The sequence below is a fragment of the Apodemus sylvaticus genome, chromosome 1, assembly GCF_947179515.1.
Source record: "Apodemus sylvaticus chromosome 1, mApoSyl1.1, whole genome shotgun sequence".
NCBI classification, from domain to species: domain Eukaryota; kingdom Metazoa; phylum Chordata; class Mammalia; order Rodentia; family Muridae; genus Apodemus; species Apodemus sylvaticus.
Genome location: NC_067472.1, coordinates 178,005,643 through 178,032,709, shown reverse-complemented (window position 1 = coordinate 178,032,709; position 27,067 = coordinate 178,005,643). Strand labels below are relative to the sequence as shown.

The 27,067-nt window shown below is 48.0% G+C and overlaps 1 protein-coding gene across 2 annotated transcripts in view; it reads right to left on the bottom strand.

Annotated features, from left to right (window-relative positions):
* Positions 1 to 2,429: 2,429 nt before the first annotated feature.
* Positions 2,430 to 27,067, bottom strand: part of Dpy19l3 (dpy-19 like C-mannosyltransferase 3) — a 69,283-nt gene continuing 44,645 nt past the window's right edge. For both annotated transcript variants that reach the window (XM_052165377.1, XM_052165386.1), the window contains exons 11-19: positions 26,586 to 26,659; positions 26,308 to 26,466; positions 23,109 to 23,231; positions 22,652 to 22,763; positions 21,926 to 21,982; positions 17,870 to 17,952; positions 9,812 to 9,944; positions 7,268 to 7,426; positions 2,430 to 5,664 (exon numbers count right to left, since the gene is read on the bottom strand). In XM_052165377.1, coding sequence (XP_052021337.1) covers positions 5,503 to 5,664; positions 7,268 to 7,426; positions 9,812 to 9,944; positions 17,870 to 17,952; positions 21,926 to 21,982; positions 22,652 to 22,763; positions 23,109 to 23,231; positions 26,308 to 26,466; positions 26,586 to 26,659 — 1,062 coding nt within the window. In that variant the 3' untranslated portion in view covers positions 2,430 to 5,502. The remainder of the gene's footprint in view (positions 5,665 to 7,267; positions 7,427 to 9,811; positions 9,945 to 17,869; positions 17,953 to 21,925; positions 21,983 to 22,651; positions 22,764 to 23,108; positions 23,232 to 26,307; positions 26,467 to 26,585; positions 26,660 to 27,067) is intronic.

Genomic DNA, 27,067 nt, shown 5'->3' with positions numbered 1-27,067 from the left:
TCAGAGAGGTGGGAAGCATGTAAGACATTTCTATAAAGGAATTTAAGCTCACTCATTTCCTTCACCCACCCCATATCGAATAATTGCACATTTTTTATTTAAAAAATAAAGGACTTCCTTTTATTTTAAATTACTTGTCTGTATTTGAAGAAGGCTGGGTCCCTTAGAGCCAGAGATAGGCAGTTGTGAGCTGACAGATATGGGTGTTGAGAACCAAGCTACCCAAGCGATATACACACTTAAGCACTGAACCATCTTTGCAGACACGGGCAAGTTAAATTTAAAAGCAGTTTTGATGAGCAACCTGCCTTGTCAAAGCATTTGATTTACATTTTGCAACATTCTCTCTTTTTCTCTGTCTGTCTGTCTGTCTGCCACAGTGCTGGGGATCAAGCCGAGGTTTGTGCAGCGCCAGGCAAACACTTCACTCGAGCCACACCCCTTGTCCTCTGCGGTTGGGGCTCTAAACTCAGAGGGTGCACCCAGACACGGGGGTTGGGGGGTGGGCTACCACTGACTGCAGCATGGCACCAGGGGTGGAAACCCAAGGCAGGGGCCGCCTGCCGGATGGCAGCAGGTGACTCCCAAGAGGGCTGGAGGCTTGAGGCTCTGAGGAGGAGTCAGGGTTAGGGAGTAGGGTTAGTTAAGAGCACGTCTGTTGAACTTGGAGGTTCTTCTGGGAACTCGGAAACAAAGCCCAGTGTTGTTCTACCCAGAGCCACAGCTGAACACTATTACCAGCAGTCCCCAGGGCCCGCACAACAGAAAGGCAGGGCCACAGGCAGGCACTGGCTCCTGCTTGCACAGTGTGGGGGCTGTGGCCGAGGGTGGATCCACTTTCCTCCTGAGTGTTCAAAGACAAGGTCATAAGCTAGACTGCTCGCCAGAGCTAAAATTATCAAACGTTATTTGCTTAAAGATTTGGTTACCAAGAGTGTCAGGAGCCACACTTTGTCTGCTTCTGTGAAAGTCGGCCAATCAGGCAGAGTCGAGGCAGGTCAGGACCTGCTGGCAGATTTCCTGGCCTGCTGGTGCATGGAATGGTAAGAGGGGACACACTTGAGGTTCAAGACCAGGGGCTGAACATTTTGTTAAAAGGAACAGGGAGGCTTCCTGATGGGAACAAATACCCTATGTGTACGTCAGCCACTGTTTCTGCTGGCTTGTGACTTTATTTCCCACGACACTGTAAAGTACAAAAAGGCCCAGAAAAGTAAACTTGAGTCTGCCGTGGTATTGACCTGCAGCCCTCCCAATTCTAACATTTGAGTCTTCTTTCCATCTTTCCTATAAGAGGACTGTTCCACTTCCTACCTGCAGGTGGCGCTCGAACAGGGAGGCTCTGAGAGTTTGGGGATCAAGTGGTGGACACCCCAGAAAAAGCAAGTAGTGCTCGGAAAAGGTGAAAGTGTGGTGAGACTCTCTCGGGAGGAAACCGTGGCTAAGGGAGCTCAGAAAATGTAAGGGAACTCGAGAAAAGTGAAAGACACAAGAAAAGAGAAACAAAAATGGGAAATGGAAAGGGCCGCATGCTTTTTGTACAACAAATGTTTAAGAAAATGCTTCACACTCGTGGGGCTACAGCAGGGCAACAGCAATTACATCACCGTTTAGATTTGGTAGAGTGGGCTTGCCCTTGGATTCCCGAGGAAGGTACAGTAAAATTAGCTGTGGCTCCTTGTATTATATCAATCTGGGTGCCGAAAGTGTTTGCTCTAGAATCCACGTGTATGACACTGAGGGTCCTGCCTTCAGTTGGTTCTGATTGGTAAGTAAAGTTGCCGGCAGCCAATGACAAGACAGACGGGGGCGGGACTTTAGGCTTTCCCGGGTGAGTGACTGAGGGAGAGAGGAAGGAGATCCAATGCCAGGCGAGGTGGAGGAGAGAAGATGTGACGCCTGAGAAGGTTCGGGACCGAGAGCGCAGTAGCCTTGTAGGACTCGGGGAGAGCGGCCCCAAGAGGGCTGCCGACAGCAGCAAAGATGGAAAATAGGATTTAGTAAGAAATAACTTGGGAAGATCAGAGGGAGGTGGATAAGCCGTGTGGAGGTTTGGAAGCGGCCCAGCTACTGAGCTGTTTTAGGCATATCAAAATAGAAAGCTGTGTATCTTCTTCCATTTGGGAGCCCAGACCATCGAGACAGGTAGTGAGGAAGTGCCACCGCCGGGGTCAATTTAAGATTTTAATTTAGCAACCTGGGAAAACACTGGGGAAAGACTTCAAATCTATTATGATGGGCATGGACCAGGTAAAATATCTATTGATACCTTTAGTCTCTGGACCTTGATTAGAGATCATTTAGATCCTAGACACGAGAGGGAGAAATAGGTTACCAGGAAGCAGCACCGGTCCAGGGATGCTCTGACAAAGGAGGAAGGAGAAAAGGAAGCTAAGGTGCCTGCCCTTGCATGCTGAAGCAGTGTCTGAGCTCACCCACCTTTTTTTTTTTTTTTTTGAGACAGGGTTTCTCTGTGTAGCCCTGGCTGTCCTGGAATTCACTGTGTTGACGACCAGGCTGGCCTCAAATTTAGAAATCCGCCTGCCTCTGCCTCCCAAGTGCTGGGATTACAGGCGTGCGCCACCACTGCGGGGCTGAGCTTCCCCTTTAGGAGGAGACCCTAGATGACCGTGCAGCTGGAAGAGGAAGCTGCTAGATGTATAGGGAGGAGAATTCTTTGCCACTTGTTGCCTTCAAAGAACTCAGAAGTGCTTTCAAGGACAAGTTAGTTACAGAGAAAATCCAACAGCTGCAAAATGCTTTTACTTTGCTTGCTGTCTGTGCAAGTGCAAAACCTGCAGGCTCTGCAAGTTCGAGGGGGAGATCTCGGAACCATCAGAGTGGATTCCCTAGCTGAGGGCAAGTAAAACCCCGAGTGTGCAGAGGAGGAGGCAGAGCCGCGGGCTGTAGCAGTGGGGAGGAGCCAGTCTGACCCTGAAGAGGGTGGGGGGGATGTTCAGGGATTTCATTTTACATCTCCAGTTATAGAACAGGTCAACCCTCAAGGTAACAGAGTCAGAGTTCATCAACCCCTTCTGTTTAAACAGTTAAAGGAATTAAAGACTGCCTTACACAGGCCCAAAGCCCCATTTCCTCAGGCCGTTCTGGAATCATCCCTCTGGGGACTGGAAACAACTGGCAAGGGTGTGCTTATCAGGAGGAGATTTTTTTGTTATGGAAATCAGAATTTGCTGAGCAGTGTCAAAACCCTGCCGAGATCAATCAAGCACAACAGATACCGATTGCTTTGAGAAGCTAGCAGAAGGACAGTATCTCCAGACGGAGGGCACAGCACTTATATTTTGATGCAGCTGTTGATGAACAAGTTAATGTTGCGGGTGAGAAAGCCCGGGGGAGCTACCTTCTGCACGGGGGGCAGACCGAGGGTTTATCTAAAATCAGGCAGGGTCCAGGTGAGGAGTTTCAAGATTTCGTGGCCAGGTTGCTGCAGACAGTGAGCGGAGCTATGGGGGGATACCGAGGCAGTATTTTACAAGATGGATAAAGTCTAATTATTTTAATCAAATATTAAAAATTTTTTAAATATATAATTTATTTTTTAAAGAAAACATTTGTTCTAACATTGTCCTGTACATTATCACAGTGTCCCGGGGAGAGCGCCTGTGGGAAGACTGGTTTTTGGCACTTCTCATTGTGGTTTGGCAGCAATGGTGCTGTGGAGACGGAGCGCCGGCTAGCATGGATGGTACCTGGGTAAGGATGTGCATCCCAGTTTAAGTCCATGGCGCTTGGATCACAAGACGCCAAACACCAAGTGATCAGACGAATGCACACAGGAATGTTTACGATGAATGCAAACTCACCACAGAGTACCTGTCACCGGGTCCCCGCGCTTTGTGCCTTACCCGCGCTTGCTCTCCCTTAAGAGTAAGGCTCCTGCCCAGAATGCTCCATCATTGGTGGCGATGGGCACTGCAGGCTCATTAAACCTTTAGCATAGGCAAACACATTTCCTTGTGTGGTTAGTCCAAACTGCAGTGGTCTCCAACCCCATTAAGGAGTCCAGAGAAGGCAGGATTCCAAAGTTCCAACGGCTTAATTTAATAACCTAGCTGTCGATGTCTTCTTTAAGTGAGTTTTACATAAGAACCCCGGCCTGCTGAGACAATGGAGTACGTTTGAACGCTACTTAAGCAGCAGCCAAACCAGGATCTTCAGAGCACGAGGTGCTCTCCGGCCGCTGCTCCAGGGGATTTATTACACTGGCGTGTGAGGAGAAACATTTAAATCACTTCCAAATGGCAAGGGCGGTGGGGAAAGTTAATTTCATTAGCTATCTTGATTTAATTAAGTGGACAATGCGCCTGTATCAGCAGCCTTTACATGCCCCCACCATTAGAAATGAATTATAAAAGCAATTATCAAAAGCTCTGAGCAGGTACACCAGCCCTCTCCGCTGCTTCCAAACGAGTGCGGTGTGGAGGCCCCTGGTCGCCTCCTAGGGAGGGATGCGATCGACCTCTCCAGGGCTGAGAAGGAAGGCTGGAGCCTGAAGTCAAAGAGTATGAAAAGCCACACAGAACTCTCGGAGTCAAGGTGCGGCATCTAAACACCTCCCACTTTGCAAGTTTCTAGGCTATGAAAAAATACAAAGGCTAAAAACACAAAAAGTTTACCAAGTTTTGCAAACCCAGTAAATTGAAATAAGAAGTAAAGCAAAACTATTTTACTTGCAAGAGAGATTAAAAAGCATGAGTGATTCCCTTCAAAGACTTCTAGTATAAGCCCCGACACACTTTGCTTTCTTGAGACGGGATCTCTTTACATAGCCATGGCTGGCCCAGAACTCACTATATACACCAGGCTGGCCTCGAACTCTCGAAGAGATTTGCCTGCCCCTGCCTGCGAATGCTGGGATTACAGGAGTGTGTCACCATGCCGGCCCGGTAGCACCCTGACTGCTGTGCCCAGAATGAAAACAAACACACACTTTAAATGTGTCACACACTACTGTACCTGTGACATCTGAGGGCACAAATGGAATATTTAAGGTTCAAAGACCAAAAGTAATTTGTTTCTTCACATGTGTGAAAGCATGGTAAACTGGAAATGTTATAAAATTCTAACAAGACAGGACAACAAACTGTTAAAAAGCCACCAACGGTCTCGGTGGTGAAGAAATGTCAGTAACTGAACTGTGCAGCCTGTTAACTCCGCTCGCTCACAGCTGGCTCCGGGTCACTGGAAATCACAAGTATTCAGGTCTCAGACAGGCTCTCATGTCCCAGGCCACCCAGTGGGTCACGTATAATTCCCTCAGCGACAAAGTCCCTGGCCAGCCTTGGGCAGGTATGCCTGTGAGACTAAGAACACTCACAGTAAAGACAGAGACAGGACAGAACAGGCTGACGTTAGCGGGAGGCATTTCCGATGATGGCGCGGGACTTGTCTGCTGGCCGTCTGCATTCAAGTCCCGCTCCTGACTCACAGACACGGCCTCCACCAGCTGTAGATGTGCTGTGCTTTTAAGAATGGACGTGGTTATTTGTTTCTGGACAGCTTGTAGACATGGAATGTCTTGTTCTGGAACACTCTAGTGAAGTGGGCTGAGTAGGAGGGTAGGTTCCTTTTAATCTCTTCGCAGAAGCGAGGGTGGTCTGCTGGTCTCAAGTCAGGGTCACTCTCCCCTGGCCCGTCCATCTCCTGAAAACAAAACAAACCCAGATACAATGTGAGTGGTGGTGGTGGGCCCCATCTATCCATCCATCCATTCATCCACCCAACCACCCATCTATGTATCTACTGAACCATCCTGGCTTTTGTTTATTGCTTTGTTTAACTTTAATACAGGGTCCATGTAGCCCTAGGTATCCTGGAACTCCGTATATCTGCCTGCCCGAGTGCTGGGATTAAAGGTGTGCACCAGGACATCAAGCCCATATCCTGGGTTTCAGGGACAGGGGACAGAACCTCACTCTGAGGCCTGGTTGGCCTAGAACTCTTAATCCTCCAACTCTAGCTTCATGACTGCTGGTACTGAAAGCATCTGTCACCACACCCACTGGAAAAAAAGAACCAATATCAACGCCACTCAGAGATCAGATAGAAGGTCCACCTCACTCCACTCCTCCAAAGAGCAAATCATGGCTGGAAAGACCTGTGTCCTGAGATTTGCCACTGTTAATCTTTGCCATGGCAAAGACAGAACCAAAACTTAAGATCTTCCTGTGCCCTGGTTAGTCTTTTGTCAACTTGGCAAGACTAGAATCACCTGAGAAGAGAGAATGCTATTTTGAGCGCCTGTAATCAAGTCGATGGGGCGTTCTCCTGGTTGATGTGGGAGGGACCGGCCTACTGTGGTGGCACCAGCCCTGGGCTGCTGGCCCTGGATGGCATAGAAACGTAGGCTGAGTAAGCCACGGAGAGCAAGCCAGTGCGCAGTGTTCTTCCACAGCCTCTGACTTCCCTTCATGATAGACTGCGAGTTGTGAAATGAAATAAATTCTTACTTCTCCAGGTTGCTTTTAATGGTGTTTGTCACAGCATTAAAAAGCTAACCCAGTCACCCTGTTCTGGGAGTCATACTGCCTTGTCCCGTCCACAAACATTAAACACAGAGAACTACAACTAGAGAAAATTCTCCAACTCAGAGGTTAAGGGAGGAAAAGTAACACACCGGCTCACATGCGTGTGTTCTGCTCATTCTCTGGGTTCAAGACACTCACTGCTTTCCTTGGCAAAGTCCTGACCCGAGTCCTGCACCTTCCGTGTGCTTTAGGATTTAGCCTGGTCTCCACTCTATCAGTTACACCACAGCCCAAAAGGGACAAAGACCCTGTTTCCTGTGAGCTGGCTCAGCTCCAAGGGAGGAGATGCAGTTTGTTCTGCTGTGGAGGGCAAGCTCAGCTCTCCTGAGGCTGGTGTGGATGGCGGACAAGAGGAAGCAGGATGTGTGGGCCACGGCCTGGCACTTGGAGATGTGCCGACAGGATGGAAGCCCTGGAGCAGTGTTTATGGGCAGATATGTTGTGTGATGCAGAAAAATACCCTTTACAAATAAACTTTATGCAATGTCTATCTTGCAAACCCGCCAAAGGCAGAGGTGCTCTACCTGAGTCAAACTGGGAATCTAGAGCTTTCCTGTCCCCTAGCCCAGCCCCCATTGTCAAAGAGCTGGACCTCTCCAAATGTCTGACTCGTCATGTCATTCACACATATGGTACAAAGTGGTGGGAATCACTTGGGATCCACGCTGGACATCCACCCTCTCTGAAGGCTCCCCCAAAGGAAGAAGCAACATGCTCACATGTCCGTTGGCGACGTCCAGCAAATCCCGCAGCCGGCAGCCCCTGTGGTGCCTGCGTTCATAGCAGATGCTGTCTTCCAGGATCACAAAGTCAGCACCAAAGGACCGCAGGAGTGCGTGCACTTCCTCTGGGGGCCTCTTTGCATATATCTGATAAACCTGCAAAATGAGATAAAAATGGAACAGTGCATACAGCCCTCAACTGCATGGGGGTGGGGTGGGGTGGGGTGGGGGGGTGGGGGGCAGTGGAGGAAGAGAGGGACCATCCCTAGGGGGTGATGCTAAGACCTGACACTCAAATCCCCTTGCTGGCCAGGCCACTCTCGTCCTGCCAATCCATCTGGAGTTGGGGGATATATGTGTGGAGAATTGAACATAACTAGCTTAGACGCCAAAAAGACCTGGATTCATAGTGAGTGATTTTACAATTCTAAGAATTATTGAACATGGCTGAGTCTACCAGACAAGCAAGCAGGTCGGGTTCCGTCTGGGTACATGCATATCTAAGGGAGGAGGCCTAGCTTCCCACAATAGCAAGCGGGGAAGGGCTGCTGGCCTGGGTTGGCGCAGCCCCTGTTGTTTTCTGGCTGTTACATTGTATCCTGCAAGCTCAGGAGACCAGCAGTGCACCCTCTACCTCTACGCTTTCCCTGGGGAATTTCCCTGGGAATCTGTCCCAGCCGCCTTATCCCCTCTTCAAGTCCACCACAGTGTGCCCTGAGCAAACACTTCTGGGAAGAGTTAGCTTGAAGCACAGCACCAGGTTGGGATTCCTGACACCTGGCTGTGTGAGGGCCTGATGGGGACAGGTGAGATGGGACGGGGACCTGTTTTTATCACCTGCTGAGGCCAGCCATGTGGTGGTGGCCTCGGCTGAGGCATTCTTAAGAAGGCTGAGTCCTGACTGAAGACTCACTGGTGACCTTGGGACCTCAGGTTTTGGGGCTTTATACCCAGTGCCTCTGAGGGAGGGTGGCACACAGCTGTCTTTCTGCAGCTCTGTAGGCTAGGTAGAGCTAGCCCATCCTCATACCAAACACGGGGCTATCTGCTAACACCTGAGCCATGCGAAACCTTCTTAGCTCTTGAACTAACAGCTTACGAAGCAGGGGCTAGCCAGCAGGCTCAGAGCACACACTGTTCTTGGGAAGGACTCAGGTTCAGTTCCTAGCACCCATGCTGGGTGGTTCACAACTGCCTGTAACTCTAGGTCTAGGGGATCTGATGTCTCTGTGATCATCTGTACATATCTGCACAACCAGCAAATCCTCAAAGTACTCCATTTACACATAATTACAAATTAGGTCAAAAAGAAAAGTAGTGATTAGCATGAGCACATCAAGACAGGGCTGCAATCCCAGCACTCAGAAGGCTGAGGCAGTAGGATCACAAGTGTGAGGCTAGCCTGGGCTACAAAGTGAGACCCTGAATCAAAAAAAAAAAAAAAAGTGAGCACTGAATCCTCGTTGATAAGGTCTGGGGACAGCACGCACCTTCCTGCACTCCTGTCTGTCTGGGGGGCAGACTGAAATGACCCGTTCAGAAGGTGCCTTGATAAAGCCTATCTTAGACTCACACACTTCTGTAGACTGCTGTACAGAAAGGATATACACAGGGTTACTCCCTTGGCCACTCCACGTGTGACATAAGTGGCCTAAATGACTGAAGAAAACCCAGCACACCCATGGAAAGTATTTGTAGTTTTCCAAATGGTCACGAGGGGGTGGGGGGCTGGGGGTGTGGCTTCCTAGCCTTGCTTGCCTTCATCTGAGGACCTTCCATAGATAGTGCGACTGCACCAGAATAGTTAGCTCTAGAATATAGTGTCAAGGAAAAGGAAGGTGGACCACGAGAGTTCTTTGTAAGAAGACTCAGATGGGGCTGGGGAGACGGCTCAGTGGTTAAGTGCACGTACTTCCTATTTTTGCAGTTCAAGGACCCGAGTTCAGTTCCCGCACTTACATCAGGAGGCCCATGAATGTTTCTAACTTCAGCTCCGGTGGGGAGCTGGTGCTCTCTTCTGGCCTCTGTGGGCACCGCATCAAGTGCACATATGCACACGCAGACACATGCAGACAGACAGACATGCTGTTTGCCTCCTGGGAGGTGCAGGGGAGTTAGGGTAAGGGATGGGGTGACCATGTTTCAGGCCATCCCCTTCTGTGTGCCTGAACTTTGAACTCTGTGACTGTATTATCTATTTAAACAAAGAGCAACGGCAAACACCCCAACAGCACCCTGCCTTACCAGAACAGCCCAGGGCTGATTCATGAGATAAGATCCAATCCGTATGTCTCCACTTCCGTTCCTTTCCTTCCCAAATCACGGGCTCCAAGGGCTTTGGCCTAAACACTGCCTCCCACCAATCTGGGATGTTTATCCCCTCAGCCCTTTTCCTACCTAAGAGGAACATGTGCTTGTACCCAGCCCTTAAAAGGCAGTCAGGAGTTGCCAGCCCCAGCCCCTTGTGCTCTGCCCCTTCTCATGGCACCGGAGACCTGCCCTCTGCCCATACTGCAGCACAGGGGACGAAGACGGCCTTACCGCCTGCGTCCGCTCCCTCAGACTCTTATCTTCGTAGTGCGGGTGGTTGGTTAGGGTCCGTCCTGTGCACAGCTTGACTCCAGCCAGCAGCTGCATGCTTCCAGCAAACACGGCCTTCCTCGGGGTGTTGGCGCTACAAAGTTTCAGAGTGTGAATTAACCCAACACTCAGAGTCCTAAATAGACACCTCCCCCTCAGAATCGCTCAGCTCTGAGGGGGCGTCACACAGATAAGCAGAACTGATTGACATCCAAGGTGTTTTTTGTGCACTTTAATCATTTACTTGACACATTCTCATGGTATGTAGCCCAGGCTTGAGTCAAAATCGAAATCAAGGTCTTCCTGCCTCAGCTTCAGCCCACTTCCTGTCTGTTCACTAGAACTGAGGCTGGGGAGCACTCAGCTGTCCGAGGTGACGGCTTAGCCTTTAGGATGGACTGTTTCAGGAAGCAGGGGCTAGCTAGCTCCCGTGCCTAGCATCTCTGTACCATCATCTTCTGCGGCTGCCCAGAGGGGCGGAGTCTAACGAAGATCTCAGTGGCTGCAGTTGCTGTTGATCTAAAGGGCGGCGGAGAGTAAAGGCAAGGAAGGAGAAGTGTCTGGAGAGGGCTCAGTGGTTACAGGATACTGGTGCTCTTGGGGGTGCCTAGGCTCAGTTCCCTGCTATGGTTCCTCAGGTAATGCATGCATGATACATATATGCGTACCGTGCATACACATATACACGCACGCGCGCACACACACACACACGCAAATACACATGCGGAAACTCATACACAAAAAAGTAAAAAAATAAAATAAGTGAGTCAGCAAAATGCAGTTGATCATGACTCAATATCATGGGGTTAAAGCAGCAAAATTACATAAACAATAAAATTTAATATGACTTTAAATGACATTAAAAGGAAAAAAACCCTGTTATCATTAACACAGAGGTGGGGAAGACACATCTACATAGTAGTCCATTACTAAGAGAGGATGTACATTGTTTCTGACAGGGAAACATTCTTCTGTTTCCTGATAAACAATATATAAAGCCAAAGCCTAAGTCTCATCCTCCCATGAACTTGTTTCCCGATGAGCACCAAGCTCGGACCTCCGCTTCCTAGTGGGCTGAACACAGGAAGAGATGCCGCGTGAAGGAATGTCCCTCCCTCAGCCTTGGAGAGAAGGATCTTTTCTTCCGCTTTTAAAGTTTCACACTAAGTCTTGCCATATAGCCCAGGCTAGCCTCAAAATCAGCATCCCGCTGTTTCAGCTTCTTGAGCCATGGGGCTGACAGACATGTTGGCCAAATTCAGAGCCTTAGTAGCTGACTTACTTCCCCTCTATCTGGGGAAGTGGGGAGCTGTAGCTGGGGACTCCTCTGCCCACCCACAGGGGCCTTTCCGGATGTTCACTTGAAATATCCCAAGGCATGCTTATTTTTGAGTTAAGAAACAGTGGTGTGTGTGTGTGTGTGTGTGTGTGTGTGTGTCTGGCATGGCTGTACACACTCCTTTAATCCCAGCACTCTGGAGACAGGTAGGCAGGTGGCTGTCTATGAGTTCGAGGCCAGTCTGGTTCAAATAGCCAGTTCTTGGCCAGTCATCACTACATAGTAAGACCTTTTCTCAAAAACAAACCAAAAAACTAAGAAGAGAAGAAGTAAGAGGTTTTGCTGATCTGTGCTAAAATGAGAGATGGAGGTAATCATGAAGGCTATTTGAAATTTAAAAAGAGAGCTGGAGCAGGCCGCTCTGCTGCTGAGGCTCAGGGCGAGCCTCTTCACATTCCTATCTGCATTCCAACTGAACGCTAAGAATACAGCTTGGATGCAGGCCAGCAAAGGCCTATGGGTGTCTGGGGGCAAGACACACCAGGCTTCGAGTGATGACACTTACAGCTAAGTTACTTTTAGAAAATTCGAGGTTTCTCTCTAACGATGACATCCATCTACTGCTGCGTTCCAATAAGGCTTCTTGGGCGAGGAGCAAAGCGGATGGAATTACAATGAGTGAAGAAGGACTGACAGACACGTCTGCACCTCCCTCGCCCTCACTGAAGTCTAAAATCTGCCTTCCAACAGAGAAAAAGTTTAGCATGAGTTTGGCCGGCTTCATGGGCCTGTCAGTATTCTAACAAGCTGATCCAGAACACCAAGTAGAGAGACGTTTGCGATGTCCCCTGGGTTTGACATTTACAGGGATGTCTGACACTGGTCCTGCATGGTCAGAGGAGTGGCAGGGTTAGGAAGGCACAGGAGGGTTTAAATAAAGGCATGGGTAGGTAGAGAATTCCTTAGGGTAAGAACTTGGGGAAATTCGGTTTAATTCAATTAATGCTCACTTAACGGGAATCCTGGACCGGATCTATTTTCCTATTCTACATTTAGAGTCTAAATTTTAGACTGTATCACCATTGCTAAAGGACTACATAGGAACGAAAGGCTGGTCTTCAGTCCCCTCGGAGCCTCTCAGTGTTATAAACCGTCCCACTGCAATCAGTCCACAGCGACTATCTTCTGCGTGACACAGGTTTGGAATACACAGGAGGAGGAGCCTGGTTTCCACGCATGGCAGAGCAGGAGGCAGAGGCAGCACCAGTTTCATTTCGTCTTGAACTGCCAAGCTTCAACATATAAATTACTACTGTGCTAGTGGGCAGACTTACAAAATGAGCACTTCAAAAATCTTATAAAATTATGAAGATAGGAGAAATGGTTCATTAAATAGAAAAGGTCTGGGTAGGGGTCTAGAGTGGTTAAAAGCACTAGCTGCACTTCCAGAGGATTCTGGTTCAATTCCCAGCAACCACATGGGAGCACACGTCTGTAACTACAGTTCTGGGGATCTGATGCCCCCTTCTGCCTTCTGAAGATACTGCACACAGGTGCACACTCACTTTATCTATCTATCTACCTATCTATCTATCTATCTATCTATCTATCTATCTATCTATCGGCAGGCAAACACTCATACACATTTAATAAGTAAGAGGTTCACTCAACACTAATCCTGGACCAGACTTAAAGTCTGAACTTAGAGAACATCATCTTTAAAACACACAATTCTTTCTACTTGGAATCAAAGCAAAAGAAATTCAGTGTGTGCTTTTCAGTTGTGCTGAGACCATTCTAAATGTGGCAGGCTTTTAGACTGCAAAGAGGGTACTTCTAGTGAAAATCTCCTACAGGCAAAGAAATAAAAGGCCATCCCTCAGAATATTCCCATCCACAGATCTCCATCAATCGCCTAAGAGAATTTCCAGGCTACATTTTATTCCAGGATAGACTGGCACAAGGTATGCGTGATCTGGCCGGGCAGCTGCTAGAGTCAGCCTTGCTGAAGCAAACGTACTTTCTAGTTTCACCCAAAGCCTTTAAGGAACTGCCTGGCTTTGGCACAAGAAGCAGAGAGACCCAGGAGTGATCTCCGCAGCCAGGAAAGTGTCAGCAGGTAAGGCACACTGCAATCAAACACACGTTGGGCAGCAGGCAGCCAGGCGCTCCTGAGCAGAGATGGCGAGAGCCCACCCCCCCCCCCCCAGGGTGCTCCTGAGCAGAGATGGTGAGGGCCCCCTCAGGGCGCTCCTGAGCAGAGATGGCGCCCCCCCCCCCCCCCCAGCTCTTGAAAAGGCCCTGGGAGGCTGCTGGCGCTACATATCCAGGGAGCTGGCCTCCACAAAAGGTCCTTGTGAGCTAACACGCCTTTATATAAATGTAGGTAATTAAAATCTCCTGAGCACTGCGGCACAAGGCCAGGGCTACCGAGAAAGACCCCATCTGGAAGGGAGGGAGAGAAGAAGGAGGGAGAAAAAGACAAGACCCGCTTGCCTGTTGCTTGGCTGAGACGAGGTCTCACGCATCCCTGGCTGACCTCCAACTCTGCTGTGTGGCTGAGGGTGACCTTGGACAGTCCCTGTCCCTGGGTTCGCTCCACATGCTGAGAGTACCGGCTTGGGCCTTTTAAGTGGCTCAGGCTGGCCTTGATCTCACTTTGCACCTTGAATGTTGAACTCCCTGACTCTCTGCCTTCCAAGTAGTTACAGGCCTGGTTTGTAAATGTCACTGTCCATTCCATTAGGAAACTAAATGTCGAACACGTTGTGAGCATACGTGTGAGGCTCCTACAAACCCAGAGGTTGAGTGAGGAGCACGGGTGCCCAGCAGAGCTGGCACAGAGGCCCGTCTGCTGCCCCGAGGGGGCACTCCCCAGTGTTCACACGTGTACTCTGGTGTCCCAGGTGTGCATGCAGAAGCAGTTGAGCTGTACCAGTAAGCATACAATGTCTGCTGTGAAAAGGCTCCCAGTGTGTTCGCAGGACTGCCGCTCCTCTCCAAAGCACTAGTGTGAAGTAGGTTCCTGCGGGTCCTTCTCTAGCCGGTAGAAAATCTCCGCTGGGCTCCGTGAAAAGAAGCGACATTCATTGTCTCCCACCAAGGCGAGGGCAACTTTCAGTGTGTCCTCAGCCCACCTGTAGGAGCCCAGAGCAGGTGTGTGGTTCCCAGAGCTGAGAGTGTGCCTGGGGGTGCTGACTGATGGAGAATCCTCCTCCCTCTCCACACTTTATAACAGAGCCTTCTTACACTAGCACGGAAGACCACTGGGTGTCACCCTGGATTCTTTTGTATGTCATCCTAAGGATAACACCCTGAGCTCAGGAGTCTTTCGTTGCCCTAGCACTGCATGGGACAGCCCCAAGGACAGAGCAGTCATCACAGCAGGACTGTGGGTGCCCCTCAGTGACTGCTGGACCCCAGCTGCACACACTCCCTGTGACCAATCTCCACTACGGAGCCAAAGCAGACACAAGAAATCAGAGGTTACGAGAATATTTAAGTGGGACACGGTGGCCCAGGCCTGTTAAGTCTGGCTACCCAGAAGGCTGAGGCAAGAAACTCCAAGTTCAAGGCCCGCCTGGGCTACAGAGTGAGTTCAAGGCCAGCCTGGGCTACAGAGTGAGTTCAAGGCCAGCCTGGGCAACTGAGTGAGCCCCTTCCTCAAATCCTCAAAATTAGAAGTAAGAGAGAGGTGTGAGGCTAGCACTCAGCAGCACAGTGGTGTTGCCTGGTGTGCATGAAGCCCTAGTCCCAACCTCTAGTGTTGAAAAAGTAAGAATATTAAATGTATTCCCTGACAGTGAGAATCAAGCCTGCCGACCGCAGCTGATTTGAATGTTGATTTAAACAAACATATTTTGTGTCTAAATAGACCCTACTTTGGCATACATTCATCATCACTTAAGCTTAATTTACAAACATGCCAAGCAGCTATTTTTACAAAAAAAAAAAAAAAAAAGATCGCTTCGATTTGAGCAATTTTAAGGGAAAACAGGCAAGATTAGATGACAATGGAACCAATATTTTTAGAACAATATGAATCTTTCGGTTGCTGAGAAAAAAAAAAAAAGAAAGAAAGTAGTAGAAGTAGAAGAAAGCCTACCAGCTAACAGTTAAAGGAGCGGCCGACAGAGAGGCAGCCCCAGGAGGGAGAGCTGTCGGCTACCAGAGCTCCACCGAAGCTGGTCACCAGGAGGGAGGAACAGCTGGGTGCTGCCTTCTTCATCCCCAGAGAGCGGCTCACCCATACTTTTCCAGAGCCAGAAATGTTGCTTTACACAGGTTTTTGAGAGAAAAACTAAAAATTTTTATTTTTAGAAATAACATTAGAAAAACTAAATGTTGAGTCTGAGACAGAGACTAACCTGGGCTCCACTGTAATCATCTGGACTATAGTGACTTCTGCAAGTCAGGGAACACGAGGACAGATGCTAAGGACTAAGGACAGCAGGCAAGCCAGGGGGAAGTCCACCGGCTACATGACACGGCCCACAGAACTCCCTTCAGTAGCATCAGATCACAAACACAGAGGACCAGGGCTGGAGATGGCTCAGTGGCTAAGAGCATCTGCTGCTCTTCCAGAGACCTGAGCTCAATTCCTAGCATTCATGTTGGGTTCACGATACCCTAGAACGTTAGCTCCAGGGCATCCAACAGCCTTTTCTAGATTCTGTAGGCACTCCCCTCCTCCCCGCAACAAGCACACATCCCTACCTGCGTGTACCAAAGACAAAATAAATCTTTAAAAAATATAGACGGACAGGGTCAGCCTTGCTTTCAGATGCACCTGTTGTAAATATCTCATTGATTAGCTAGTACAAAAGTAATTAGCTTTTCTTTATATGAATAAATAACCTTCTCCTATTTACAATAAATACTGAAAGCATTGTTTACTCCAATATTACACATCATGATTTAAAGTTAATAAATAAAGATGAAGTGCTGTTCCCCACTAGAAACATGCCAGAAATTATACTCCTGTCCAGCCAAATCCAGTCTGACACCGAGACAAAAGCACATAGACATTCAAGTCTCTATCAAACCCTTGCGTGGTCCTCAGGAGACCTAAGCTACCAAGCAGCAGCCGTCTCCTAAGTTGAGGCAGTGCTGACTGGTTCTGGTCAGTAAGCACTGTCATGGCTTACTGACAGCAGCCCTGAGGCTGCTGCTGAGTCCAAAGCTGTGGGAACAGCAGATGCCACCTTCAAGGCTCTCCAGTGGCGCACAGATGACTTGTTCTGGTACAGCAGGAGAGCCTGCTCTCCAGGGTGTGGCCTGCTGCTCAGGTAGACAAGTTTGTCCTGTCTCCGAACAAAGCTCTGGAGCTCACCACTGTCACCCTGAGCTGGAGGCTAAGGAAAAGCGACTGACTGTGTTTAGGCAAAAGAAGAAAAAAGGAAAGCAAGAACAGACAGACATACAGAAAGAAAGAAAGGAAGAAATGAAGAAGATAAGAACAAAAAAATCAAACCAAAAGAAAAAATAAACTAAAACCACACCATCACCACGAATAAGAATAGCAGTAGCAACAACAACAACAACAACAACAACCACTCCCAAACCAAGAACCACATCACACCAGGGCATTCTGATGTTGTTTTGCATGTGAAAATCTGCTATTGGGATGACTCAGTGGTTAAGAGCACCTGTTCTCCCAGGGGACCTGGGTTCAACTCTGAGCACCCACGTGACAGCTCACCATTGCTGAGGGCACTGAGGGCACCCACATACATGCAGACAAAACATCCATACACATAAAAATATAATTAAAACAATTTAGAAAAGAAAAATGCCTTACTTGCTAATTAATTAATTAATAATTAATTTTTAAAAATTTGAGACAGGGTCTTTCTGTAGATGAAGCTGGTCTTGAACTCACAGACATCCACCTGCCTCTACCTTCCAAATGTGGGGATTAAAGGCACGCACCCCTATGTCCAGCTAAGAAAAAAATGTTTTCAATAGAAGATGAAATTTTCTGTAAGCCAAGAACTCAGGCAATGAGGTGAGTCTGAAGAAACCTCAGTGAGCTCCGGTTCTGAAACACGGACACTTTCGTGTGCGTGAGTGTTCACAGCCAATAGGAGCTGAGCAGGATTCAGATGAAAATACTCAAGACAGACTCAGCAAAAAGCAGAACCGTGAGTGACGTAACCTTCCAATCTGTGCACGCCTGTGTGTGTGTGTGTGTGTGTGTGGTACCGTGTGAATGCAGTTGCTTGGGGCGCCCGCAGTTGGCGGATGCCCCGAGATTAGAGTTAGAGGTGGCTGCCAGCCTCCGGGTGTGGCCGCAGGCTGAGCTTGGGTCCTGGGCAAGAGCAGGGTAAGCCTAGTGGGTAAATAAAACCTTACCCTTGCTCCTGCTGCTTTGGGGAGTCTATTTTCTGATCCCATTTTCTACTTCAAACGACGGTCTTCTTTCCTTCAGGGAATGCAGCTGCAGTGCATCCTTTTACTGTGTAAAGCCCAGGTCTCGCTCTGTGGCCTAGGCTGGCCTTGAACTCGTGGCCTCTGCCTCTGCCTGGGTACTGGGGTTTTAAGTGTGTGCTACCGCTCCCTGTTAGAACAGTTCTTGAAAGGAAGAGTTCCTTTCAAACTCATAGTTTTAAAGAAAAGCTTGATTAAGGAGGATGTTTCTTAAATATTAGAAAATAAACCGACTTTCCTCTCAAACAAGTGAGATCTACAGTTGACTTTAGAAAGACATTCAAACTTAAAAGAGAAAAAGTTCCTCTTACTTAATCCAGTTCATCAGCTCCACTGTATCTGGGTCATAGAATTCTTTCAACTCGGAGAGCTCATCCATCATTCCTGGCCAGGACTGAAATTAGAAACAAAACAAAACCAAAATGCACCCCTGTAGCTGTCACTGAGATTAAGTAACAGAGAGAGGAACTGCGTATGACGTGCTCAGGAGGTGAACTCCAATGGCAGCTGCAGCTCAGAACAGCTTTACCTCTATGCCAGTCCGTGCCGGTCCGTGCCGGTCCGCACAGGTGGGCCGGAGCCTGAGACCTTCCAGTCATCCCCGGCAGCTCTTACAGACAGGCGTTTATGTGGTGACGTAAGCGTAAAGTAAGACTTTATGTAACAAGAACACTACTCCTGTTAGGTCTGGAGAGACGGCTCAGTGGCCAAGAGCACTGGCTTCTTTCTCATAGGGGTGGGGGTGGGGACTGACCTGGGTTCAGTTCCCAGGACCCACAATGGCAGCTCACAGCCCACTGTAAGTCAGTTCCAGATGATGTGCTGCCCTCTTCTGGCGGCTGCACGTGTTGCATGCATGTGGTGCACAGACAGGAACTCTCACAAATGAATCAAGGCTTTCAACAGGGTATCATCCTGCCCCCCCCACCCCCCTGCACCAAGACAGATGGTGCAGCCTGGAGCATCACCATCAGATCTGTTCGTAGCTGACTAAGTAGCAGAGCTGTGCCTCAGAAGTTGCTTCTAACTGCTTCTTGCATCACTGTCATGCCTATTCCGGTGCTAGAATTCTGGACAAATGGCTTGGTATGTTAATAGAAATGCTGTCACGATAGGAAAGGATGGTTGGAAATCCCACTCTCCAGGAGTGTCTAGAGTATTAGATTTTATTATTTCGGCTATTGGTCAGCTCCTGTCACCTAAGGTTATACAGACTGAGTATAAAAAGAACATCCTCACCCACCTCTTATCTAACGTAAATTCTGGTTCATTAATCAATTAAATCTTAGCTATTCTCAAATGATGGTGGACCAGGTACCACTTCCCCCATTAACTCTTATTTTGAGACAGATTATTACTCTGCAGCCCAGGCTGGCCTCAAACTCCTGACTTACTCTACTAAATACTTTGGGGATTAAATCTGCGGTGTCTTGTCACTTGATAATCAATAAGACACAGCATTTTATTTAATATGTTACAATTATTTTGGGCATTGGATAGTTTTCTAATGTTAAGTTGTTGCGGATCCTACGAGAATGCTAAAATCTAGTCTGTCCTGAGGGAAACTCCTTAAATAATGTGCAAATAAAAAGACTAAATGTCACTTTTGAAACAGGATGCAATGGATTAGCTGGGATTTCAATAATCCAATACGTTAATCAAAGCCAGAGTAAAGGCTTCTAATCTCTGGCTGAGGAGCCCAGCAGATGCCTTCCCCTCTGAACAGGATCATCCTAGGAAAAGAACACGGTCCTCATTGTGACTGCCAGTAAAACTTAGGGCAGGCTGTGAACAGATACTCGCATCACTTGGGGGAAGTCTTCATGGTTGGCCCGGAGGGCAGTCAGCTTCAGCGTCAGGGGAAACGCCTAATGTCTACAGTGTTCATATTCTCTCTGGTCAGAGACTTTACAATTCTTTCTTAAAAGACAAAGCCTCACTCTCTCTGTAGCCCAGGCTGTCCCTGTAGCCCAGGCTGTCTGCTAAACTAACACAGATGCTCTGCCTATGCCTCCTAATGCTGGGATTAAAGGTGCAAGCCACCATGCCTGGTTTTACTCTGCAGACTTTGCGTTGAAGTAGCTAACAGGGTTCGTGCTGCGTGAGAAGAGGAAGCAGGCCACCTGCCCAAGGCCTTTGCAGCACGCTTGAGAAACCCTCTGGAGTGCCGACTCTCTGACCCTGGGACCAGTGCTGGCAGTGGCGGTGGGTGGGTTTCCTAGTGCTTTCCCTGGTCCCTACAGTAGCGGTCCTTGGAGGCGAGGGGCTGTTCTCGGCAGCAGAATGCATGTAACATGTTGGAAGCGGCAGGCTACCACAGGGAGGAGCGGTCAGCATCAGGAGGTGAGAGGCAGGTACTTGGCTACTCAGCCTGCTTGGTGCCAGCTAGTAGCCTGGGGCGTGGTTACCCTGGGAGGAAGTCCTAGGAAGTTCAACCAGCTTACAAACTTGATGCATCCACATCATTGCCACAGCTGAAACATGAGCTTCTGACTCTGGGCGTCTAGTGCAATCCACACCTTGCATTTCCTAATTCACAGGCACTGCTGCGGTAGCTGCCACCATTGCAGCCACCGCAGCCATGGAAGAGCCAAAGCTCTAGAACATGCTTTCTTTGTTCTCTAAACCTTCCTAAATCTTATCCCCAAGACCTTAAACAGATCTACAAAAGAAATCTACAAAAGAAATTCACCAGACTTCAACAGATAGTGAAGACATAAAAGAACTCAGCCTACAAAACACACAAACACACACACACACACATACCCTACACACACACACCCCACATACACATCCATACACACACATTCACACACATCCATACACAAACACACACACACATATCCATACACACACACATACACACACATCCATACACATACTCACACATGCACACACACATCCACACATCCATACAAATATACCCATAATCATATATGTGTACATATATAAGTACACATATACATGCATACATAAACACATGTACACAGACAGGCATACATAAACATGTATGAACACACACACACACACACAAACACACACACACACACACACAAACATACACAGTCAGTGCCCAGTCCTGTAGTGCGGACAGCAGAATGACGCTGAGCTTTCCCAAGGCTCAGTTTGCATAATTCCACGTAAAGGCCAAGTTGTTCTTTAACCACTTAACCTTGTTTCACTTATTTACATAAAAGAGAAAACTTCCTGGAGCTGGTGGGCTCTGCCTGTGACAGCGGCTGTTCTGACAGGACACTGACCATCAACTACGGTTCCCAAGCCTCAAGCTTTTGGATTACAGAACCTCACGTTACAGCAGAAGTAGTCTGACTCTCTCCTGACCACCTGACAAACTGGGACCACTCCCCAGTGGCCTCCAGTCTATTTCTCTAACTTAAAATCACACAAGAAATATGAAAAATATGGTCAGGGGGTGGTGGTGCACACCTTTAACCCCAGCACTCGGGAAGCAGAGGCAGGCAATCTCTAAATTCAAGACCAGTGTTGTCTACAGAGTGAGTTCTAGGACAGCCAGGGCTACACAGAGAAACCCTGTCTCAACAAGACAAAACAAAAACAAAATGATGATAATGATGATGATGATGATGTTTAGGTTTGGTTTGGTTTAAGAGTTCAATCGCATTAAATATTTTGTGCTATTTTCACAGGTGATAATTCAAGGCCTATAAACCTCAAAAATGTAATACAAAAGAATCACCAAGTGGCCAGTGACCCATGACTGGCGTCTCTGAGGGTTGTCTTAGGACACTTCCAGATCAGTTAAAGGAGAATATGACGTTTCACATTGCTTCATAATTTGCCTCTGAGTTGGGGGAGGGGTCAGCCTTTTCTTTTGTTGTCTGGTTTTTGTTGGGTCTCACTATGAAGCCTGGGCTGGTTTTGAACACTGGACCTTCCCATTCCAACCTCCATGTTGAGATTACTGGTGTGCGCCATCACACCCTGCCCCAAACACCAACCTTACATTGTATATTACATGTGTCCAGTGCTCCTGGAGACATGTATCTAATGAAATGAGCAGGTTATGGTCAGCCCTATCCTAAAATCACTAACTTCACATAAACCAGGAGACAGGAGAAATTTGTTCTGCCTTCTTTGTTTCAAATTAGGTCTGAAAACATTTTCAAAGTCTTGCTTTCAGTAAGAGCTGAAATTAACAGAATGGCTTTAAAAACAAGATTGTTTTTTTCTTTTCTGAATGGTCCTTTTACTCTACCGCTTAACGCTTAAAAACCATGGGGTTTTCAACCCTGATTCCTTTACCAATGCCAACTCAACAGGATGTGAAGGAAGCCTTTGAGACCAGGCCCTCTGCTGCTGAATGAGGGATGAGGGGACCAGCTTACCTTACAGCACAGGTACAGCAGTGTGAGGACGGGCACCGAGTACCGCATGACCCAGATCTGCAGGACAAAGACTCTATTTAGATCACGTGTCTCTGAACCTCTCGGGCCTCAAAGCCTGACTCTGAGCATGCACACCTGTCTGTCATCCCAGTGAGTGTAGAGGGCAGAGCGGTTCTTGGTCACGAACTGCTCAGCCTTAACGTGCAGGTGCCGGTAAATTCTTTTTAGGAGAGTATCTTATATAATAATTGTAATTCTGGGCAATGGACTTATTGTAAAGTTTTAACTTTGCTTCTTATTACATTCCTAAGTTCTGTATATAGTGAACATATCTGACATGAAAAAATATAAGTGAATTAAAAAATGTAATTGGTGACCAGACTGATTCGTTCCTGCCTCGAGCCCCTGCCCCGTCTTCGCTCTGTGTCGGACTGTGACCTGGGGCATGCGGGCTAAGTACAGCTGCTCTTGGTCATGGCGTTTCATCACAGCAACAGAAAGCACACTAAGACAGAAGCGGACTCGGGTGCGAGGGAGATAGGAGAGAACACCGAGGAGGAGATAGAGTACATCATCATCATCATCCATGCCTGAACTGTCGGAAACCCAAATGAATTATAAAAGATAATGTGCTCTATGCAACACCTGGCACCCACTGGAATGCGAAGGAGCGGACACGGAGGAACCTCATAGCTCACTTCCAACGGACAACAGGATGGCACTAACCCTCTTTGGGTTGCAGAGATGAACCAGCCTCAGAAGAAGCTCCCAGATCTCAGAGCTGCACAGGCCGAAGGACGCGAACACGCACATGTGGGAGGTCCACAGGTACTTCATCCTGCAACGGCAGAGCACGGGTCAGCTGCTGTGCGTGGGAGGCCTGGCAACGGGGAGAGGAGTCACACTCAGTGACTGGACGACAGCCCGGTCTGTGCAGAAGCCGCCGGCCCGAGCGGGACTCACCCGTTCAACCCCTCTCTAGGCACCATCAGACATGAAACCCCTGAGGAATGTTTGCAACCAAGAGAAAACCCTGGCGGCAGTGCTTCACAGAGGGACGAGAATACGGAAGGGCAGATCTCTAGGAGCAGAATCACCAACCAAGACAGCTGTCAGCTAATGCTGCTGGATAAAATTAATTGAAGAGCTGTCAAGTTAAAGAAATCTGATGGAATGGAGGTACCTCATCGTGCTCAACGCCAAGACCCCGAACACAATGGTATGGATCAGGTTGTACGCGGCCTCTGGCTTCAGGTCAACCGCACGCTTTCTTGTCTGAGCCTCGGACTGCAGACTTGCGGGATCGCTGGGGAAAACAGCCAGTGAGCAACGTTAAATATGGATGTGTAGCGCTGACTTAGGTAAACCTTGTTACTCCCCCTACGAGGAGATGAGTCGGCAGCCTTCAGTGTGGATTCTGAGGCCTGAGATCGTAATACAAACGTCACCGCCACAGCAACGAAGTAATTTCACAGAGGATGGTAACTCAAGTAGAAATGTAAACCGATTCAATTCTTTGATCAAGAATTATAGGGACAAATAAAAAGTAAAAAAAAAAAAAAAAAGCTAGACAGTAATGGCACACGCCTTCAATCCCAGCACTTGGGAGGCAGAGGCAGGTGGATTTCTGAGTTCAAGGCCAGCCTGGTCTACAGAGTGAGTTCCTGGACAGCCAGGGCTACACAGAGAAACCCTGTCTTGAAAAAATAGAGAAAATAAATAACAGGGCAGAGGCGTGGGATGGGAGAACTTTCTAAATGTTTTATGAGTTTCTATGAATATTTTCTTCAAGTTTTGAAAAACAAGCAAGAATTAAAAAAAAAAATAGTATCCATGAACTTTGACTTCAGTTGACAGATGGTGGCCACTCAACCTGCCAATGCTTCATTATTCGTTTCCAATAGATGAATGTCATCACTGCTAAAAGTGCGTTCTCCTGATACAACTCAATAGCGTGGCTGTACCTTTACACTGAAAGCATGAACACTAACTCTTAACGTCACTTAATTGTGCTTTTATTTATCTATTAATTTTATTTACTTGTTTATTTTTGAGGCAGGGTCTCACTATGTAGCTCTGGCTGGATTTGAACTCATTAATTCTCCTGATTCAGTTTCTTGGGTGCTGGCATTAGTACAGGAATTAGTTTTCATACCTTTCTGTCTAGTTTTTATTTTTGTTTTATTTTGTGTGTGTGTGTGTTTTGGCTGAATGCATGTGTGTGTGTGTGTGTGTGCACCGTGTGTATGCCTGCTGTCCCTGGAGTCCCGAAGAGGGCGATGGATGCTTTGGGACGGCTTTATAAATGGCTGTGAGCTGCCATGTGAGTGCTGGGAACTGAACCAGTGCTCTTAACTTCTGATCAATCTCTTTGGCCTTAGTTTTAAAACATCTTTTTAAAAAGTCATAATCCAGGTGCTGGAGAAATGGCTGTTCTTCCTGAGAGCCTGGGTTTGTCTCCTATGTGCAGCTCACAGTGGTCTGTAACTCTAGATCCAGAGGACCCCGACCCCCTGCTGGCCTCTGAGGGTACTTCAAGTGTGTTGTACAGGCAGAACACGTAGGCAGAACACCCATACAAATAAATAAAAAGAAAGAAATATTAAAAAAAAAATCAGCCAGGCAAGGTTGGTGCCCCCCTTTAATCCTAGCACTCAGGCAGAGGCATGCGGATTTCTGAGTTGGAGGCCAGCCCGGTATACAGAGGCAAATCCAGGATGCAGGAATCCTATCTCAAATCCCTCATCCCTCCCCCTACAAAAAACCAAAAACCCAACAGAAACAACAACAACAAAACCCAAAATCACTCTCTGACCATTGAGTTAGCACATGTTAAGAAACTACCATTTTTTAATTAGCATAGTGCTTTTCCTCACAAACCTCCGCCTGCAGATGGGGGCCCTCGAATGCCTTCACCTACAGTCATACAGCAAATCAGCTCCAGATGTACCCCTGATTCGCAGTAAGTTTGGCACACTTGGAGGGTCAACTTGGGTATAGGATGGGTCCTGCCTACACCTATGCACTGTAGTGACATCAGCTGTGTCATTCAGATCAACATCCTGTTTCCAGAAGCTAAAGTTTGTCCTGAGCCTTGAGTTTGCAGACTGCATAACTGATGAAGTATTTTCATAGCTCCTTTTAAGGAAGGTTTTTATATATGTGTTTGTGTGCGAGTTCCTGCAGAGGCCAGCTGGGGCCACCAGGGTCCCTGGAATGGAATCACGAGGCTGGGAGTCATGCCACACGGATGCGGAGAACTGACCTCAGGTTTTCCAGAAGATCAGCCAGCCCTCTTCCCCACTGAGCATCTCCTAGGCCCTGCCTTATTCTTAATAATCGCAAGGCCGAAGGGATGCAGACTCACGTTAACCAGTCTTCCCGCCTGGAAGTCATAGCTTTCTGGCATTTTACATGGCTATGGAACTACACAGAAAAGGGGCCTCGCCGTGCTCTCACGAATGACAGCGGCTTCAACGTTCCAATTTTCTTTCATTGGGATACAGATTGTAAATGCAAAACCCGTCAGCTTGATTAGAGGTATTCTACAAGTCTGCCAAATCCCCTTCTTAAGCCCTGATACTTTCTTCCATAGACTGGGAGATGTGCTATGTTTTAAGTACAAGCAATGACTGCACAGAGGTTTCAGTAAATACTCATAATTATGGCCTATATCAAATGTATGAACTTTCGAATGAGACCCCAGGGAACAAATGAACAGTAATTAACTCTTTGCTTCTCTGGTGCCCTGGCCTGGGCATGCTAGGAGAGTGATGGACCAATGCGCCTATCAATTCTCCCTTGTGATTTTGAGTCTAACTTGCCCACATTGGCCTAGAACTCATTTTAGTCTAAGGCGGCCTTGAACTTGTGATCCTCCTGCTTCAGCCTCCTGAGTAAGCTTACAGATCTGTGTCACCAAATAACTCACTGCCCCAAAACAAAAACAAAACCCCACATTGAAGCTGATCATTAAAACCAAACCAGACTCAATGAATCAATACCAGACTCATGAATCAATAAGTCAATACCAGCACCAGGCAGTGCTGGCCAATGCCTATAAAAGGTGGTTTTCTGTACTTAGTGTGCTTTTCACACTGTTACCCAGCAGCCTCACAGCAGGCCTTCCAGATTGACAGGAAAGGAGACTGGCAGTACTAACAGGTCACCTGACTACCAGAGAGGGATGCTCCCAAGCATGCCAGCACCACAGACATCAGGCACCGGGCACTTAAACTGGGCACACCCTCTTTAAAGAGGAGCAGTGCTCTGATGTTCTGGGTTTGCTGTTCGCATTTTCATCCTCCCTCCCTCCCTCGTCCTTCCCTCCCCATCCCCCATCCCCTATCCATAACAACTTGATCAAAGAGTTAAAGTCCTACCTGAGATTATGAAAGGCCACGACGGATGCTGTGACCACTGTGACCAACAGGACAAACATGTATGCGTAAAAAAGTAGTGTGTCCGAGAGCCGTTGGAATGTGCTGAGGGGCAGGAGGCCGAAGGCCTCTTCACACAGATAGAGATTTGCATCGAAATCCCTGGGGAAGGAAGGCAGGGCGGGAAGTTACCTCCCAGCCGGGCAAGCAAACTTCAGGGCACGGCTGAAGCCCCAGGGCTTCCGTATGAAACTGCGGGCATGCTCTCACGCCAGTCCTACCTTGTGGCTCCAAACCCAAATTTAGCCTTCAGAAATTTAAAGATGTGTTCGTCAGACTTCAGGTTAAGAATTTTCTATTAGGAAGAGAGAAAAGGAAACGAGCTATTGGTGTCCTGGGCATGGTTCCCGACACCCTGTGATGAATGTGGCTCAGCAGGCGGCAGTCCACACACACACACACACACACACAGTCAGCCCCCAGCCTCACCAAGCTGCCTTATCTCCCCTCACCTTTACAAGGTTCCCCTTGATTCAAACAGCCGCACTAACTCAGCAAGTGGAGTGGATAAAAGAAAGGAGCCTTTCTCAGTTTTAGATCAGAAACTCAGCAAAATGATTTGAGTTGAAATCTCGAGCAGGTAAGCAGCCTGTGTGGCCGTCAGCTTTTGGTTCTGGGGACACGAATGACTCATTCACATATAATTCTGGACAGAAGTAAAGTTAAGGTGTAGCCACCCAACTCCAGTGTTCATCATTAGTGA